The sequence below is a fragment of the Hoplias malabaricus genome, chromosome X1, assembly GCF_029633855.1.
Source record: "Hoplias malabaricus isolate fHopMal1 chromosome X1, fHopMal1.hap1, whole genome shotgun sequence".
Lineage (NCBI taxonomy): Eukaryota > Metazoa > Chordata > Actinopteri > Characiformes > Erythrinidae > Hoplias > Hoplias malabaricus.
The window spans coordinates 18,717,726-18,737,697 of NC_089818.1; the positions used below are offsets into that span (position 1 = coordinate 18,717,726).

General features: G+C 40.4%; 1 protein-coding gene across 2 annotated transcripts; it reads right to left on the bottom strand.

Annotated features, from left to right (window-relative positions):
- Window positions 1-1,533: 1,533 nt before the first annotated feature.
- Window positions 1,534-18,158, bottom strand: LOC136675798 (caytaxin-like). Of its 2 annotated transcripts, none has more exons than XM_066652555.1 (14): window positions 17,773-18,158; window positions 16,205-16,459; window positions 13,815-13,923; window positions 10,375-10,424; window positions 9,955-10,188; window positions 8,450-8,611; window positions 8,150-8,252; window positions 7,739-7,870; window positions 7,426-7,512; window positions 6,954-7,052; window positions 6,386-6,421; window positions 5,784-5,825; window positions 5,619-5,654; window positions 1,534-4,347 (listed from the first exon to the last, which is right to left on the bottom strand). In XM_066652555.1, exons 3-13 carry the CDS (start codon window positions 13,889-13,891, stop codon window positions 5,621-5,623), a joined length of 1,056 nt encoding a protein of 351 aa, XP_066508652.1. In that variant the 5' UTR covers window positions 13,892-13,923; window positions 16,205-16,459; window positions 17,773-18,158; the 3' UTR covers window positions 1,534-4,347; window positions 5,619-5,620. The 2 variants fall into 2 exon arrangements, with proteins under 2 accessions (XP_066508652.1, XP_066508651.1); XM_066652554.1 differs by having other exon boundaries at window positions 5,615-5,654.
- Window positions 18,159-19,972: the final 1,814 nt, after the last annotated feature.

Consider the following 19,972-nt stretch of genomic DNA (forward strand, 5'->3'; position numbering starts at 1 on the left):
TTCCAAATTGACCCTTAGCTTATGTTCTAGTTGAGCTACCACCAGCTAGCTGTATCTATTATCCACATAAACTGCCAGACACAGAGTGACCTAGTCTGATGGTGATAAACATATACGTGACTTGTTTGACAACACAGTTGGAGAATGACTGTCATAATGCAATTACTTAGAGAAAGAACATAAATAAACTGACGGTGTTTACATTGCCTTTTCATCAGAATCTTTTGATTAAAGGGCAGAAAAATATTATTAATAATTACAGGTATGTTGACCCCAAAGTTTAGTTATTTCTCCAAGAAATAACTTGTTTATAATGTACTCGTAATAATAATAATAATAATAATAATTACTTTTAATTACCAGTCTGGGCTGCACGGTGGCAGGTGACTGTCTGTGAGGAGTGTATTCTCCCTGTGTCTGTGTGGGTTTCCTCCAGGTGCTCCTGTTTACTCCCATAGTCCAAAAACACACATTGGTAGGTGGATTGACTACTCAAAAAAGTCCATAGTGGTGAATGTGTGAGGACTGGCTCCCCCTACAGGGTGTGTTCCTGCCTTGCACCCAGTGATTCCAGGTAGGTCCTGGACCCACTGTGACCCTGAACTAGGTTAACAGAAAATGAATAAATGAATAATGAATAATTAATCAAATGTTTACATAAATTTTGCTATTGATTTAAACCACAAACAACACAGATTGATTGAACAGTTATTTATTTCTATACTTTCTACTCCAACACTCATCTTCACAATATTCACATTTATATAATATCTATGAAAGGAATCTCATGATACAAATGCTTTACTTACAATACACTGTACAAACAGTATGATCAATATACATTGTGCAATTAGGTGACTGCAGCATTTCAAACAAATTCCCTTTAAATGCATACAGAACATTTAGAAAAATGTCATGGGAATAGCTGAAAAGGAAGGTTACCACCAATTAAAACCAAGCAGTGAAAAGAGCTTTGGACAATAAGACTGAGATGGAATATACGATCAAATTATATCCATTCATTACTATTGCATTGTTTTCATGATTTTGCCCTGATTTGTTTTGAAATATGCATGTTATTTATCAGTTAGTAATTTCACAACTATGAGTGACATATCAAATGAAACAATTGAATTATTTCACTTTTAAAAATAATGGTGCAGAACATAGTTCTTAGGAACAATGCTACAGAACCACAGTTGGTTCTTTGAAGAAAATTTCAATGGACTGAAAAATACATTTTACAAAATGACGTGCAGGTTGCAAGAAGATTTTTAAAGTGTGAAATCCACTCTAAGATCATACATAAGTTTGTTTAACAATTAACATTTTAGGGCCTACAAACAAATCTAAGAGTGTATTGTCTGTCCATCTTGTGGAGGGCCTTTCTCCACACTTGCACATCATTTACGAAATTCTACATAAAAGAATCATCCATTGAAATAGAACCAAAAGTGATTTGTCTATGGCTTCACCCCAAGAACCTTTTTGGCACATTTATTTTGATATGTGAAGCGTTTTTAAGAACCTGGCTTGTAACTCACTCACTCATTCAAGTTTAGCAGACTTAAGGGTCTCCACAAGGGGGTGCTATTAATGAGCAGTAAAAATTAGCTTCTGGGGCTTTTGGGTCTATAACATTCTGTGTCCTTTTGAAAGTCGACTGAAGGGTGGCATTCATAATTTTACATGCTCTTTATGACAGCTGGCAAAAACCTACAATGTAATGCATATTATATCATTTATAATGCAACTTCCAATCACACATTCTGTGGTGTGTATGTTTTAGTTAGTTGTCCACTAGCTTTGCTCTCGGCAGTGTCAACATTAGCGTAAACGTTCTACAGTAAAAAGTGGAACTTCTCCAATGAAATGGTTAAGAGGGATCAGGAAACATTATACGCATTTCTGACAGTCCACACAGTCCAGCTGGCTATGTGAGAGTACCACCGAGGATCCTGGCTCTCATTACACTACACTCCTGTACAGTAGCAGAGTCAGTTCTTCTTATGTAAATGGTGTGCACATAAAATAATGACCCACTGATGGCATATAAACCAGTAACCATAGACTGTAATTAGCTAAAGTGTACTCACAGCACAACACTAAACATGGCTATCTACCATGAGCTGCTCCTCCGAGTGGCATGGATTTCAGTTACTTTTAGAATGCACACAATTAATTAAACAAATTGGTTCTCCTCCTGACTTGGCAATACATCACTGCCATATCAAAACCCCATAACTCCATTTCCCCATATTTAATTATCGTACACTAATTGCTGCCCTTGGCGTTCCATGACCAACACATAATATCTGATTGCATGCATTAAAAAATAAAGGGCAATGGATTATTTATATAAATAATCTGCATCATTAATAGGGATTGATTTTGTAAGAAATGCTTAGTTCCTGAGTCAAAAGTCTCAGTGTTTGTAGTAGGAACCAGCCATTTACAAGTTTAACATCACTTATTACATGTAATTGTTATGAAAACTTAAGTAATGATAAATTCGAAATTGGGTTTTTTGCCTAAAGTGTATTTTTAAAACTGTTTGTGGCGGTTGGTTACATGCAGAATGTGGCAACACACTCCCCAAATTAATCACTAACTTACCATAATCAACATTAAATTTGTTAAATAAGGGCACATTTTTAATCTATTTTGGATTTGAAAAAATATTATAACTAAATGCAACGTCTGTTTCCTCTTACACCCTTTTGTAGGCAGTCAGTAGGTTTCACTACAGTGCATAGGTTCACAACAAACCCACTCTGAATGACTGAACTATGAAAAGATTTTGAAAAACTGCTGGAATTTACAATTAATACATTTCTACCACTTCCTGTAAAGTTACCGTTTTGGAGATACAAGCATTGTTATGATGGCCCCAATGAGTTCCTTCATTGGAAAGAGAAATGTAAGATGTCACACTGTGTATATATTACAGTCCATATATATTACACCTGGCAGACTGCACTATTATGTAAAACAGAGATTCTCCATGCGTGCTGGTAGAGATGAGGCTGGATTGTCCACTGGAGGCTGGTTGTGCATCTTTTGAATGGGGTTAAAATAAGAGCAGATTTTTTTGAAAAAGACAAAAAAGGTTTTGAGAACCAAAAAAATCTAAAACCTAACCAAGAAATACAGAATTTGCAAACAAGAACCTCAAGAGCTCAAGAGAACTTCCCCATTCATTCATTCATTATCTGTAAGCGCTTATCCAGTTCAGGGTCGCTGTGGGTCCAGTGCCTACCTGGAATCATTGGGCATAAGGCGGGAATACACCCTGCAGGGGGCGCCAGTCCTTCACATGGTAACACAGACACACACACACATTCACTCACACCTACGGACACTTTTGAGTCGCCAATCCACCTACCAACGTGTGTTTTTGGACTGTGGGAGCAAACCCGAGCACTCAAAGGAAACCCACGCGGACACGGGGAGAACACACCACACTCCTCATAGATAGTCACACAGAGGAAACCCACGCAGACACAGAGAGAACACACCAACTCCTCACAGACAGTCACCCGGAGGAAACCCACGCAGACACAAAGAGAACACACCAACTCCTCATAGACAGTCACCCGGAGGAAACCCACGCAGACACAGAGAGAACACACCAACTCCTCACAGACAGTCACCCAGAGGAAACCCACGCAGACACAGAGAGAACACACCAACTCCTCACAGACAGTCACCTGGAGGAAACCCACGCAGACACAAAGAGAACACACCAACTCCTCACAGACAGTCACCCGGAGGAAACCCACGCAGACACAGACAGAACACACCAACTCCTCATAGACAGTCACCCGGAGCGGGAATCAAACCCACAGCCTCCAGGTCCCTGGAGCTGTGTGACTGCGACACTAAATGCTGCGCCAACAGGATGAAATCTTGCATTTACATATGTTTCTTGATTATGGTTTTATATTTTTTGGTCCTCAAACTTGTCTGTTTTTCAAACATTTGCTCTTGTAGGTTTCAAATCAGTTCTAAAATAAATCTTTTCTTTTTTTTTTTCCAAAAGTTACATTTCATAAAGTCTCCTCTTCTTTCCACAAGCTGCTTGAGTTTTCACAGGTGTTCCAGTCCAGGAGGAAAACACAATCAAGTCCACTTTGTTTTCAAACACAGTCTTTCTTTTTTCTCCATTTTCCATTTGAACAGCTGTGCCCCACTGTCCGGGTCACAAAGCCTGCAACATATGTGAAGACCTCTAACAGCTCCCCTTCTGATGGAGATTAAGATAAATAGCTGGATTGAAGGAACATGAAGGATATGAAAGCTCACGCAGCTCTTGGCCTCTCTGCCTTCACAGAATTAAGCAGTTAACTGCAAAAAAAAAAATACAAACACAACGTTATAACTATATTTCTCATCCATTTTATCACTGTCGTCATCATATGCAGATCCTAACACAGCTGGAAGTGTTTGAGGGAACATCAAGAGCCACTCTCTTCAGATCATGAGAAGCAGAAAATGTTAACAACTTCTAAGACTGAACTTTGGAAGCTTCAAACTTCAAACATGTCTTGGATGATGATGTAAATCTGAGATAAGAATAAATTGGTGCATTTTTGCATGTCTCCTCTCAAAGCATTCCCGCTTGTGAACTGTCACTCACCTTTCTCAGCTGTTTAGAACTAACCTGTGGGAATGTGTGCTCCCTACACATTTCAGCCAAGTCACAGTGGCATTAAAGTAAACGTTCCCTGTATGGACATTGAGTGTTTGGTGATAAATGGGTCATTGTACTGACGTGTGACAGACAAGGCACTTCATAATAAAAGATAAATCACTGACGAGAGAGTGACAGAAGAAGAAAGACTGGGACAGAGAGAGATAGACAGAGAGTGTAAATGATCTCTGGACATGGCATGGCAATAACTCGTGTAACGGCAAAAATAGCATTGATCCAAGATGCTGTTCTAGTCATGGGTCTGAAGAGGGGAGCAGATGTGTTTTATGTAACACAGAGCACTGGAGCCTTTGAAAAATTCCACTGGGCCCAAGACCAACGGGGTTTGTCCAGTCAGCGGGTGGGGACACTATGAATTATGGCAAAACACCCAGCGTTATGGCCTCTATAGCAATATGGCCACCACTGTCAAAGGCACTAGGCTCAGTGCTCTCATCTACAGACATGGCACGAATCAGAATCAGAGTCAAAATCAGAATCTGATTCAGAATCTATTAAGAGGACAAATCAGAATCAGAGTCAAGAGTCAAAACCAGAGTCAGAATCAGTAGGAGTTACAGAGGGAATCAGTCAGAGTAAAAATCAGATCACTCGTGGTCAGTATCAGTGAAAATCAGGTTAAGAATCAGAGTCAGATTCAAAACCCGAGAGAGAATCAGTAAGAGTCAGAGAGGGAATCAGAATAATTAATTAGTCAAGTACTTTTTCCACATGGAAGGAATGTGTTCTGGTGAAGTTACACTGCTCAACAGCCCGATGCCCCTTCTAGCTGACACTTGGCATGGGGCATGGTGACCTTAAGCTCAGGTGCATCTGCTTGAGAGCATCTTATTTCATGGAATGGAACGAATAGCAGGAGTTGGCACAAGTGGGAGCAGTTAAAACGAATGAGGTTCTTACCTACAGTTATGGACAGGCCTCTGCAGCCACTGACGCAGGCCTGAAAAATACACCAGTAGGCAATGTCTCCAAAAATGTAACATTTTATACCAAATAATAATGCTTAATTAACGGGTTACCCTGTGGGCCTGTAGTGTTATATTGGCTAACACCATCAAGTTTTTGTTACCTTTCAGGGGCTTTGTCTGCCTGCTTCTGGTCTGACTCCAGCCTGTGAATGAAAGAAATAGAGTTAAGTAAAATGGAAAGTGCATGAGCCACATGAATAAACCACTGACAGGGGACATGAATAACACTTATTATTAATATCAATGATAGTTATAGTTATGAACCAATGCATACCAGAACTCCCTGCTGTTATCAGATGCTCTGACTGAAACAATTCTGCTTTCAACACTTCAGCTTCAGGAACTGACTGTTCATTTGCTGCCTAATGTACCTAAAGCTACAGATTCAGCTTAAATGGGTTCCAAATAGAATGGCCCTAATATAAAGTTAAATGTTTTAAACCATCCATAGAGTGTCACAACTCGTTTAATCCTAGTGCAGCACTTGGACACTGCTCTGTGTTCGAGTGCCTGTGAGGAATGTCTCAGCTGATTCCTCCTGGAAGACTATGACGGAGAAAAATCTTCTGGACTGTATCTTTCCCTAGATGCCCATGTATGATTGAGAGGTGGGCTGGGGTGGAGGGGTCATGGCCTCTTCTAAAGGCCAACTGGACACTTGAGCAGCACAAGTTTGCTGACCCCAAAACACCTGCGGTTTTACCTTTCTGTCTGGGCTTTCAGACGCTCCTCATCGTATCTAAAGAAAGCAGAGATAAACCCAGTTACGACTCTCTCTCTCTCTCTCTCTCTCTCTCTCTCTCTCTCTCTCTCTCTCTCTCTCTCTCTCTCTCTCTCTTCACTCACTGTCACACACACACACACACACACACACACACACACACACACGCATGCTTGAAATACCTTCAAGACTGTTGCATTGTGCTGATTGAAATCTGAGCCTTGCACTATATTCACATTGAGAACATCTTTCTAGGATGAAGGTAATTCGAACTGATTTAAAAACAGATTAATGGAGTGTATCTATATCTATATCTATATCTATAGATAGATAGATAATAAATAGAGAAGAAAAAGAAATTCCAGAGGGGATTCATCTTAAAAGTAAAATGGAGAACCACCAAAATATAAATAATTAAAAAACTAAAATAAAATAAAATAAAAAGAACTCAGACACATTTATCCTGAATTAGCAATATTCCCCACTCCAGGTCTAAACGTGATTACAGTGTTTCTGTCTCTGGCGCCCCCTGGTGGATGGATGTACTCACTGCTGCACACACTCCGGAATCTGCACGTGCTCCATGGGCACGATCTGGGCCAGCTCCTCGAGACTCTGCACGTAGCGAACTTTATCCAGAAACTTAACACTGTTGGGAATACATAGCGTTGGTCCCAGTGCATAATTAGCTCTCTATATAACACTTAGATCAACCATAACATGTTTCTACATTCACTGTCCATTCTTTCAGCTCCACTGACCACAAAGGAGCACATTGTAGTTCTACATTTAAAACCTAGTCCATCTGTTGCTTAACTGTGTACCAGCAAGTTTTGTAAAATACCAGAGGTAAAATACTGGTCCCAAATATGGTCCCTCTTGGAGGTCATATACCTATCCATCCAGAACCCATGCCCATCTTGAACTCAGCTTTCCCATGTTCATCTCACGTGGACCCCACTAACGTGTCCTGCCTGAGACAGTGAAAGTGACAGAAATGCTTCCTTTTTGTTTTTTCTCACCTGATAAAAGGACGGGAGATGGCCAGAACAGTTCGAATGAACCAGGATGGGTGTGCGATGATCAGGCATTTGAGATTCTTCCTTAACCTTAACAATAGTGATATATCAGATGAAGTGGTTATAAACACACATACACACGGTCTTTACTAAACGCTACATTAAAACAAATTGTGAACAAATCACTAAAACAAGGTGTAAACTCGGAATAAACATTAACGATTTTAGCAAACTGGCCATTCAGGGTGTTGTTTCCCCCTCATCACCACCTGGAAATGATGCTGAAGAGATCAGATATTCAGTAACGGATCATTACCTTCTGTCAATCATCTGGTAGCACCTCTTGAGCCAGCTTATGCCAGGCATTCTCCGACGTGGTGTGGCTCCATTCAGGTAAATGATCATGTAATCCTCAGCTACTAGCAGCTCCAAACTGCTAATAACATACCTGCACAAAGAAAATACATAGACGTCCAAAATAATGTAAAATATGTTCACACCATAATCTCCTAATGTCCATTAATACCATTCATTCATACACATTCTGCTACTGTCCCATCCTGATTAGATTCATGGGGGTCCAGAGCCCACCTGGAATCACTGAGTACAAAGCAGGAAGCCAGGAAGTACAGCCCTGAAAGCTGTACTGTCAGCCGAAAGCGGAACAGATCCAGTACAATGTGCTGTGACTGGTTTAGAGGTGTGTTTGAGGAGCAGTTATTCTTACAGGAAGAGGTTCTCCATGATGTAATGGTAATCTGTGCAGCCGCTGTCTGGGAGGTGACACGCTGCAAACACAATGATGGCGTTCAGGCCTTCTCCATAGTAACCTGTAAGAAAGAGTTGGAAAGTCAGACACTGCGATGAATATTTACAGCAGCAGTGGGCAGAGATGCTCAGATCTCACTGGCCTAAAAATGATCACTGATAATAGGGCTTTGATTTATTTCTAATTGTTAATAACTGATTTTCACCTGTAATTTGGTTCAATCATGTATTACACAGTTCTATACCAAACATCACTGACCTCCATGAGTGACCACACGTAGATATGGTCTGATGACCTGCATGTCTATTCTGTGCTCCTTGTCCCCAATGATCACAGTCCTCCAGAGACGGCCTGTTCCCTCACCGTCCTCACCACCCGAGACTCCTGGAGCTCCTTTGGCACACGCCACCGGAGTGTCATCTGTAAGCAGTCATAGTTTGAATGTTTCTGATAAATGTGATCTTTAGATCAATGGAACATAAACAAACAAGCACAAGAACTGAGCTTAATTTAATTTACACTGGTTTCCCAGGTTGTTGCTAGGGTGATGCTTAGCCTTAGCTATTCATGCAGTTTACAAGCTTGACACTTCTAACTATCGGTCACAGCCTGAAGGTCAGCTGCTTGCAAGTTATTGCTATGACTCCAGATAGTTACAAGCTCCCATCATTGATCTCAAATAGGCAGCCCACCTGCATCCCAGAATCCCGTGTACCAACCCATCCAGGCCCCATGGCCATATTTGACCTAGCTAGCCCTTGTTTAACTCATATTGGCCCTTCTAATGTGATCTGGAATCATTACTTTCACTTCTGTAACAGCTTTGTTCTGATCAGGTTTTTGGTGGGAACACACCATAAACAGGCCAACAGCCCTCTCAGAACATCACACACCCACATCTGTGGATAATTTCATACAATACATCTACTAACATGTTTTGGACTGTGGGAGGAAACCAAAGCACCAGGAGGAAACCCTTGCAGACACAAGGAAAACACAACAAACTCCTTACAGACAGTGACCTGAAGCAAGAGTCAAATCCAGGACCCTGGGAGCCAGGAGCCATTTTAAGCAGAATCAAACACAGATACAAGTATTATCAATAATTGCAGCAGACTACTACACTACAGTATTCACAATTAAATACAAATATCACTGTGATTAATAAAAATATCGTCACTATCCAAAGAAAAGAATAGAATAGAAACTTTATAGAAGGAAAAAAACCTTTTTAACATTCAGTGAAAGTCAATGTAAAATATTATATTTAAAGTAATTTTGGATCATTTCTACTGGTTCATTCCTCATGAAATTTTCACACAGTCTGAAGGACAGCTGCTGTGTTCAACTGACGCAGTAAATTAAAATTATGTTTGTTTTAGTGAAGGTCACGTACCTGTCACATTGCTGTTTGCTCGTGCCTCTGTGTAAGGAATATGAAATTTCCTAAGGGAGAGTAGTGAGCCTAATTTAGGCTGCTCTAGAATTTATTCCATAAATGTACATGTAAAACACATCTACACACACACACACACACAGAGAGAACATGTGTGACCTCCAGAAAGATTAAAGACTCACAGATCATGATCCTACTTTGTTTACATGGGCCTTGGACTTCTGGGATTATTCCTGAGTGTGATCACATGACCACGGTTTTGTTTGTGTTATTCTGTGTTGTGGATGCAGTCGTGACCTCTGCCTTGTTCATATGGGTCAGTGGGAACATGAAACGCAATCTGAATGACCCCTTGCTCTTTACTGACCTTCCCATTCCAGCTCATTGCCGTTGGTGATGAACTCCAGCGAGTCGGTTTCGTCCGGGGTGTCAATGTCATCCACGTTGATGTCCAGGTCGTCTGGAGTGTCCAGGAAGTCGTCTGAGAGGAGGGACCCTTCGCTCTGGTCCAGTGACAGGTTGATATCTGGTGCCACCAGTGTCCGACGCTTCTTTTGTGATTCTGACTCTCGGTGGCCTCCATGCAGAGAACCAGGGGGGGCTGAGAGAGAAAGGAAGTATACATTTTATCATTCTATGTCAGTAAAACAACTACAATATGAAATGCATCATTTAAATTAATGTAAATATTTTTGTATTAACTCAATACCCATAGAACTATATGTGGAATAGGAATCTCTATTTTGAAGAGTGTTTGTCACTGAGGTGTGATTCCAAAGCTACTCACAGGTTCTGTTGTCTGTAAGTCCGACTAAATCTCCATCCTCTGGCAGAGGCCTGGGAGAGAAAGAGATATCGTATATTACACATACTGCAGAATACACCGCTACAGCACAGAGCCAATAATAAGCACAGCATTCCTCATAGTTCCTTAAGGAACCGCAAGTGCCAGTGCGGTTCCCTCATAAACAATGAGGCCAGTTCTATAGTTCACAGAACCACAATGACATGCCTTTAATATTCAGATAAAATACATGCACTCAGTCTGTGAGCTGCATATCCATGTCTACTGTGTGTTTGTATTCAGTTTTGTTCAAAGAATGTTTTTAGAAATGCCTACAATTGAAGACTAACTAACAATGTAGCAATCCACCTTAAGACAGCAGACCTTTCTTGACGAATGCTACATAAGTTTGTAGGCACATATATATTTGCCCAGTGTATCCTGTATCAGATAAATGGGGGCAGCCCAGTACCTCTCTTTATACAGGGTCCATGCACAATGGGAGGTCTTGATTTAGTGAGATGTTTTGTTTTCTGTTGGGCTGTCCATTTTCCCTCTATATTTAACCCCTCCAACATTTGGCCAGCATTCAGTAGACAAGTCTTGCTGCTAAACAGCTGGGCTGCTTATTTTGTGCTTCTCATGGGTCTTTTGGCTGAACTTAGACCAGGTACTGGGACATTTAGCTACATAAACATTACTGAGGTCAGGGGCAGAGGTTCTGGATCAGAAAAACTCTAAAACCCAGGACTGAGGGACATTATGCCCCTCTCCACTCTAGAACAGTACTTGCCCGTGATTAGAAAACACTGTACTACCCCTAGATATCCGTACAGTTAGTGGGCTTGTGTTTTCTGCATTGTGCTATGTACTGTAGCTCCTGTCTCTGGGGAAATGCACTCCAATGGGTTTGTCATGCTGTAATTAGCAAGGCCTTAACCACTGTAATATCACAACTACGACTCTTTAATTACAGGGGAAAAGGTCACTCGTACCAAAAGCAAAGAAGCAGGCAATAGAACCTATCAATTCAGAGCAGAGGGATGCTCTCTGCAGGCATCACTAGGCCTCTGTGTTGTAATTAATGATGAAGCACAGTGTTACACGCACTGACAGCTGGGGTCAGCATAAAAAGCAGGATGCTTACTGCATTATTCATGTAGTGATCAATGGAAACACATAATAGCCTAGTGTTGTCTTCACTAACAGCTCAGGTCAGTATACAAATGTGTCCACTGCATTAGAGACTGTTTAACAGGAGCAGGCAATCAAAGCTCACTGGTGCTTAGGGTGTAAATACATTGAATTAATGTGAAGGTGGCAAATATACTGGAATATTTCAGTCAGTTTAAAATCATTTTCAATAAACACATCAAGCTCAGCTGTACATCTCGGATATTCAGATGCTGTGTTCTAGTGCTAATGTTCTTTCGTTTTGTCTCTTTCCTTTTCTCTTGTTAGAAAAATTATTTATTGTGATTTTAATACACAATATATTTTCAGTGTTAATTTTTTTCCCATATTATGAATGTAACAACCCATCCAATGCAGTGGTTTTATCACAGTTTTCCCTCTGATTTTCCTGCAGTTTCACCTTAAAACTGGAGTATGCGGCTGCCACAAATAATAATTTTCTGTTGAAAATCAGAGCATTTGATTTATTGTTGGCATACAAAGAATATTTCAAATAACATACTAAAAATGCTTCAACATTAAATAACTTTCTGCAGCTTTAAAGCAACACTAGGTTGTATTTTTACTTTAGAGTTACAGCTTCAAAATTACTGTGATGCACCACTGTGTTGAATAGGGAGAACAGAGCTTCTGTTGTTGCTAGTCCAGGCTCAGCACTACAGAAACTGAACATTGTAACTTTTGGAAAAGGGTAGGAACCTCTCTCTTTTTCTTCACTCCGTCTTGATTTCAGGACAGTGCTGCACAAATACATTTACACTCTTCAAATGTAGGGGGAGCCCAGGAGTAAAAATACCAAGTCTTAAGTAGTGCTCCTTTAAGTATAATAAGAAAATAAGATGATAAATGCAATAGTCAGATTTAGATACAACTGTTCTTTTGCAGGTGAAAACAGCTACATAAAAGAAACCATTACAGGTTTTGTTCCTGATGATGTGCAATAGTCCATATTTGGTATTTTGTGTTTCCCAGATGGGTTGATAATACAGTGTAAATGTTCCTGGGAGTTTAACAACGTTTACAGTGGTTACAGTGGATTTAGCGGTTTTGTAATAGGACATATGTAATTAAGACATATATCATTGTAAAAGTGCTAATGGTCCTTTATCAAAATGGCAAATTTAGCCTTTAGCATCTTTAATTAGCTTTCATACTAGGCCCATAATCATAGAAAAGTTCTCAGTTCTCCTGAGGAAGTATTTATTCTTTTCTTCATGTGACCTTCTTTTGAGTCTTTGTGTTCTCCCAGTTTGCTGACAGTGGAGGAATTTCACCCCACACACACACACACACACACACACACACACACACACACACACACACACAAGTTTCCTGCCCATTTTTCCATATAGCCTTTTGCTATGCTGTAAACTGTTAGCATGCCTTATTTTCTGTGGTCATGTGACCCAAGTGATCACATGACTCCAGCAGTGCATGTGCCCTATGACACATGTTGCTGGCTAATGATAAGTTTGAGTCAATGTGGGTTCAGACTATATTCTCAAGGTTGAAACCCAAAATAACATCAAGCTAAAACATGAGCAATACGCTAAAATAACTCTGGCTGCCCACAGATATGTATTTGTTGAGTGACTCATATGAGAAACTCATGAATATTCTCCTTACTAAGTTGCCTCAGGGCCTACATGCAATTTTCAGTAATGGGATTTTAATAAAAGTTGTTAAATATTAATGATTCACCAACATATTCTTCATTTTTCTATAAACATATACCTGGAGCTTTTAAACACTTAAGTGTGAGAATATCCCACAAACCAAAAACCTAATCCAACAGCATTTTTGTGCTGCATTCTTTGACCACCTACCAGATGACTAACACAAACTTTGCAGCTCCAAATGAGCTACTGTCTCTGATTTTCAATATACTAGGTGAACCAACAAGTTATTTATGGCTTATACAATGGCCTGTGTGTGGCACATTAAAACCTCCAGCAGCACTGTTGTGTCTGATCCACTCAAACCAGAACAACACACAAACACAAAATACCCATTATAACAATACAAGTCCTAGTACAAATAATATTTGTGTCTTGTGCCAAAAATGAATCCACAGTCATACGATCACAAATCTGGAAAATGATTACATCACTATGTTTTTTTTTGGACATTGGTACAAATATATACCCTCTCTAATGTTTAGCTGAAGCTGATACCAGTGACCCAAACCTCAGGGTAACTAACAATCATAAGTGTCAGTGGAACTGAAACATTTGGAGGGTGCATCGTACCGAGGGAAGTCTTCATCCTGCCACTCATCCTTCACCTCCAGGTTTTCCATGCGGAGAGTGGCCTCAGTTGTGCCCATCCCCCTCGCTCTGGAGGCTTGGACAGGTCACACTGAAACACAAACAAAGTCAGTTTCAGCACTGCTTCCCTTTGTGTCTTTATCAGAAGGTCAGTGCTGATTAAAATCTGACTCTCATGCAAATACATTATAAGATGAGGAAAGAATATCTGCTGTAACTCTAATAGATGGAGTCAATGTCTATGACTACACTGCACTAGTAATTCACTCTCAGATATGTTTTTAAACTAGGCTTAGGCTTAATTTAGGTTTGGGAATCAAGCCTACAGCTTCGGTTTTGTAACAAATCCATCACAAACTTTACAATAGGTTTCACAACAACACTGTCTGACTTGAGTAGTTTTCTCACAGTGGAAGGGTGGACAGAAACACCTGTAGATCTTTTCAGATCCAAAGCAAGTGTGGAGCTTTCTGTTCTCCTGTTGCTCAAAGATGATAGTTTTAAGTACTATCTGTAAAGTTTTACCTGATCTTGCATAGCTTTTAGGAGTTTCACATTCTGTATCTCCTTTAACTATTTAAAAATTCTCCAGATCTGGGAGCTCCTGCTTTTCCATTTATTTTTGACTTCCACCTTTGTGAGTATTAACAATGTTATAATAATAAACATTACTGTAGATTTGAATTCTCGTGCAAATATTTAAATGCTGCTCCACGTTCCCCATCTACAGATATTAATGAGGGATAGGCACAATACCGGTAGAGAATATCATTCTGTACATGCAAAACAGAGGTTGACAGTCCATTAGTCTTGTGAATATCAGATGTTCTGATGTTTCCCATGACACCTCGACTCTGATCATGTGCAAATGGAATAATATGTTAGAATATTAATTCTAACATCACAGAGAAAAAAGCTTCAGCCCAAACCAGGAGTTTTAATAATGAGAAATATGATTTTGTTAGTTGTGCTACAAAGAGCGTATCACACTGGTTTGGGTGTCCGTGCTACAAAGTGAGAATCACTCAAACAAGGCACTGTCAAAAAATGGTCACTGCTGGTTATATTTGACATATAACAAAATTCAATTTTTTAAAAATGAAACATTTATACAAATATATTTGATTAGCCAAGACTATATGTTATCTGGTTTGGTTGCTCCTTTAGATTTGCAGTAGAGCTACGAGGGAATAAATGTTTATATCTCACACACTTGCATCAAACAGTGCTGAGCTCTTAAATTGTCCTCATTCGATTGCACTGCTTTTGGTGAATTGCATTCTTTTGACTGCAGCAAATAGTATTTAAGAATACTCAAACTATTAATAACATGGAAACAGAATGCATAGTGTTGGGTTAGGTGTTGTGTTAGATTTAGGTTTAGGGAATGTTTTAGCTGCTTTTTCAAGTGAGAATGTCCGATATTCACATCTCAGTCAAACACAATTTAGGAATCCTGGGAATGTTGCTTTAGTAAAATACGTACATTTTCACCTTGACACCAGTCTTTGGAAATGCAACCAATCTCTTAAAAGGCTTAACTTTTAGGGTGTTTTCCTTCAGATTTCTTTCAGAAAAATTAAACGGTACTTTCCCACAGGAATGGAAGCTGAAGCAGTGGACCTAATAAATATTGAAAAAGGTGATATTATATTTAGTTGTTCAGTCTTCTGTGTCATTTCCTGCTAAACAAGTGTTAACTCCTTTCATTTTCCAGACACTGAGAGATGAACCATGACTAGACCTGATAACATGGAAACATACAGTAAGGCCTTGACTGGGTGCTAGTGGACATGCTAACTGGGCAAGAGGAGATTAGCGAGTGTGGAGTGATAGCACAGATGTCATCCTTCTGTTCAGCATCTGTGCTCATCGCCCACGTGCCAAACATTAACACCAAAGCTTACAGTTAGCACAGTTAGATACAGTTACATCAATGCAGCAGAGGGATCAAGAAACTGCCTTGTTGCTTTCTTGAGCGGACACAAACACTGAGGTGCCAAACAGCATCCTTTCTCATACCAAAACTAATAGCACTATGCTAACTGATGGAACAGAGAATGAGGCCTTTACATCTAGCAGTTTATTTGGTAGGACAGTGATTTTGCTATACACAGCAAACGGAGGGGCGTGTACCCTGCAACTGGAGACAGAATGAAATGCAACTCAGCTTTAGAGTGGAATTCTCCTGTGAGAAATGGAGGAAAAAACCCGCTAATTAGTTGCATTAAATGAAGCACTGAAAGCAAGTTAATCAATAGAACTGGCACAAGAGGACAAACAGAGTTAACACTACCCATTAGCTGCACAATTTGCACATGAACACCATGAAGGCACAACACAAAGATAACCACACCATTGATAGTACTCACAGCAGAATAACTAGCGTCTCTACGTCCGTCTGTTTAATCCTGTTGTTTTCTCTCCTCTCACACCCTCAGGCCTAGGCTTGCTCTTTTGTCAGCCGGCACCCACATGAATCCATAACACTCCACTGTAGGAAAGGGATGTTGCATGCGCTATATCTCTCTTCCTTTTTCCTCCTCTTGCTCTCTGATTCTCTGGTCAGGAAAGGACAGCTGGTGGCTGGCACACAAGCGCACAAGCAGTGGCTCCTTTTCCCTGAGCTGGTGCAGACAAAGACAGGCAAAGATTTGGGCTGAGTGTGTGATTGGGTAAGAGGGTGACTGCAGAATAGATCATCAGCTCTATCTGGGATGGCTAGATCCTAAGTAACTAGATTGCTTGAGACTAGATCCTCAGCAACTGGACTGTCAACCACAACAGCAATTACTTAGCAACTACTGACTTGGTCCTAAGCAACTAGATCCACAGAAACTACATCCTTATTTCCTTGAGTGACTGCAGCTTAGACCCATAAAAGCAAATCCTTAGCAAGTAGATCCTCTGTGATCTGTAGTAACTAGATCAGCGATGACTAGATACTAGATACTGATTAGACCATTCACAGATTGATCATCAGCGACTAGGTTTTTAACAACTAGTTAATTAGTGACTAGATCCTTAGCAGCTAGAATCTGCTCACTATGACTAGATCCTTAGCATTTACTTGTTCAGGGTCTGGAAAATCATAACTAGATCCTCTGTGTTCATATTCTCTGCATGTAGATCATCAATGACTAGGTTGTTAATGACTAGATCTTCATCAGTGACTAATCTTTCACTGATGTTGATCAGTGAGGTTCAGTGGCTCTGTGTGTCTTTCCCATGATCCTAGGAGGTATTTCATTAGTATTTGGAGTGTAGGCATGGCTTCCCCTGGTTCCTTAGTCAACAAATCTCCAGTCTCTAGATCTTCTGTGACTTGTTAATCATTGACTAGATCTTTAGAACATAGATCCTCAGCAACTAGATCCTCAGGTACTAGATCTTCAGCATCCTACACCTCCTTCAGTACCTAGATGCTCTGGTTTGGTCATCTGGAGCTCAGACCCAGATTTCTGCAAAGCTACATTGTCGCAATGTTCATATAAATCAGAAAATCATTTCCCTGGTTTCTGTGTTAATTGATCTACAGCTTTTTTGTTTTCTGTGACTAGGTAATCACGTACTAGATCTTCAGCAACTCCATCCTCTGTTATTAGATCTTTAGTATATGGATATACTGCAACTTTTTTGTCAGTGAATAGATCTTTATTACAGATGAGGTCCTCAAGTACGAGATCTTCAGTGGCTAGATCTTTTGGAATTTTACTACACTGATTACACCTTTAGCATCTAGATGCTACAGAACCCATTCCTTAATGGCTACATTTTCCAGACCCGATTCCTTGGCAATTAATTCCCTTGAGATCCTCAGCACTTCAATCCTCCACCACTAATTCTTCAGTATCTATCCCCTGCAGATAGTTTGCCAATGACAAGATCCCATCCTTCCTGATTCTCAGCTTTCTCAGCATGCAACTGTTTCAGTCCTTACCTAGAAGAGGTAAAGTCTTGATACTGTTGCTTCCATTGCTTGCTGATGCCTGGGTGGATGTTCCACTGCTGGATTTGGTTTACCTCCCCTGGGGTTCAGGGGATTCTCACATTTATGCTCAAAATAGCTGCCGTTCCAGTCAGGACAGATCCATAATCCCTCTCCAGTGACGACCACCAAGCAGCAAGTAGAGCTGGGATGATTACGTAATCTCACCTTGGGGCTTCACCACTTCCCACTGCCGTCTGTTTCTCTTTTTCAGCACATGATGATAAAAGCCATGAGTTTTTAATCTGTACTTTATTCCCCCATCTTCTGGAAGACTATCCTGTGCTTGTCCCGGTTTTGGCTCTGATACAGGGAGGCAAAGATGGACGAATGCTCCTATTCACTGTTCCCTAGCAACAACATCTCTCTCTCTCTCTCTCACTCTCTCTCTCTCTCGCTCTCTCTCTCTCTCGCTCTCTCTCTCTCCTACTTTCACAAAAGCCGTCTATTGAAAACTCCTCCCTTTTCTCATACCCTTTCCTTATTGCGCTCTTCTTCTCAGGCTCCTCCCTACCTCTCTCTCTCTCTCTCTCTCTCTCTCTCTCTCTCTCTATCTCTCTCTCTCTCTCTTCCTCTCTCTCCCTCTACAGCTGCAGTTTTCTCTCGTGGCTGCTTGGCCATGTCAGTGAACAGAGGTTCATCCCTCTCTCTCTCTAGCAGCTTTTGATTGGACGAGGGCTGTTCCCTGTGCTCTGCCATTGGACGAGACAATCTGTTGTGTTTCCCCATTCTGAGCAATGATGTCATCTGTTAATTTTTCTAGGGCTTTCACACGGCTGCAGCCGTCGAGCAGCCCACGTGGCACTGCATCTAATCCCTCATACCTAGATTAAATTAAATATTATGCATGAGCCGAAAAAGCATTATTCTACTCTTTGTTCTAAATGTTTGCATTATTTATAAATTCAAACATTGTTACCATATGAACTACCTCACTGAGGTTGCTTTTTATGTAAATTATTGTGTTCCTAGTCAGGACAGTTTACAGTGGTTGTGATAGGAACCAGACATCCCAAGATTGTAATTTATATAAAAGCAATTTTACAGAGATTCGATGCAGGAAATGAGGCATGAATAATTACTCTGCCTGAGACATTGGTAAACAATGAAGTGTATTGCTAAAATATATCTTTGGAAAACCTTTATAAATGAGTGGTGCATGTAAGTACATTCATTCCTCATTGTCTGTAAGCGCTTATCCAGTTCAGGGTCACAGTGGATCTGGAACCTACTCTGAATCACTGGTCACAAGGCAGGAACACACCCTGGAGGGGGACACCGGTCTTCACAGTGTGACACACACTCACACCTATGGACACGTCTGAGTCTCCAGTCCACCTACCAATGTGTGTTTTGGACTGTGGGAGGAAACTGGAACATCCGGAGGAAACCCACGCAGACACAGGGAGAACATGCCAAACTCCCCTCAAACTGTCCCCCGGAGCGGGACTTGAACCCACAACCTCCAGGTCCCTGGAGCTGTGTAACAGCGACCCTACTGTTATGCCACTATGTCAGCCATGTAAGATGCCACAGTGTTGCTTCTGCACAAATTAAGATGGAACAGAAAATTGGTTCTCCTATCATTTTGGAAAGTAAATAAAATGTCCTTATTACTGTAAACATTTTGACCACTTTCACCACCTCTGTGAAGAGATCAGAGTTTCTTAAAACAATGAATTATTTCACAGTAAAACTGTATGACTTTGATTACATCTTTAAGACTGAATTATGAAATTATTATATTCCTCTTTAAGTAGAAGTAGAGTAATATTTCTTGGGATGCCCTATATCTGTTATTTGGAATGCATTTAATCCAGATGTGGAAATGGACTGGAATGTGTTATGAAGCAGAATCATTACAGAAAATGACTGATTGCTCCTTTAAATGTACAACAGAAGAGGAACTATTGTTTAAAATCAACCTCTAAAATAACTGCAATGCCGACAAACTTACATCAGCATCATCTAGTTACATCAAAATCTGTGGTCATATCAAAGGTCCTATTTTCAAAGGGGTCAAGGGTGATCAATATTTAAACATAATGTATCATACATTTCATTATAGAAACCAACCACATGAGTCTCAACAACTACGTTGAAGGAAAGTCACCAAACAAATGCATGAGTAAACTAACATAGTCCCAACATA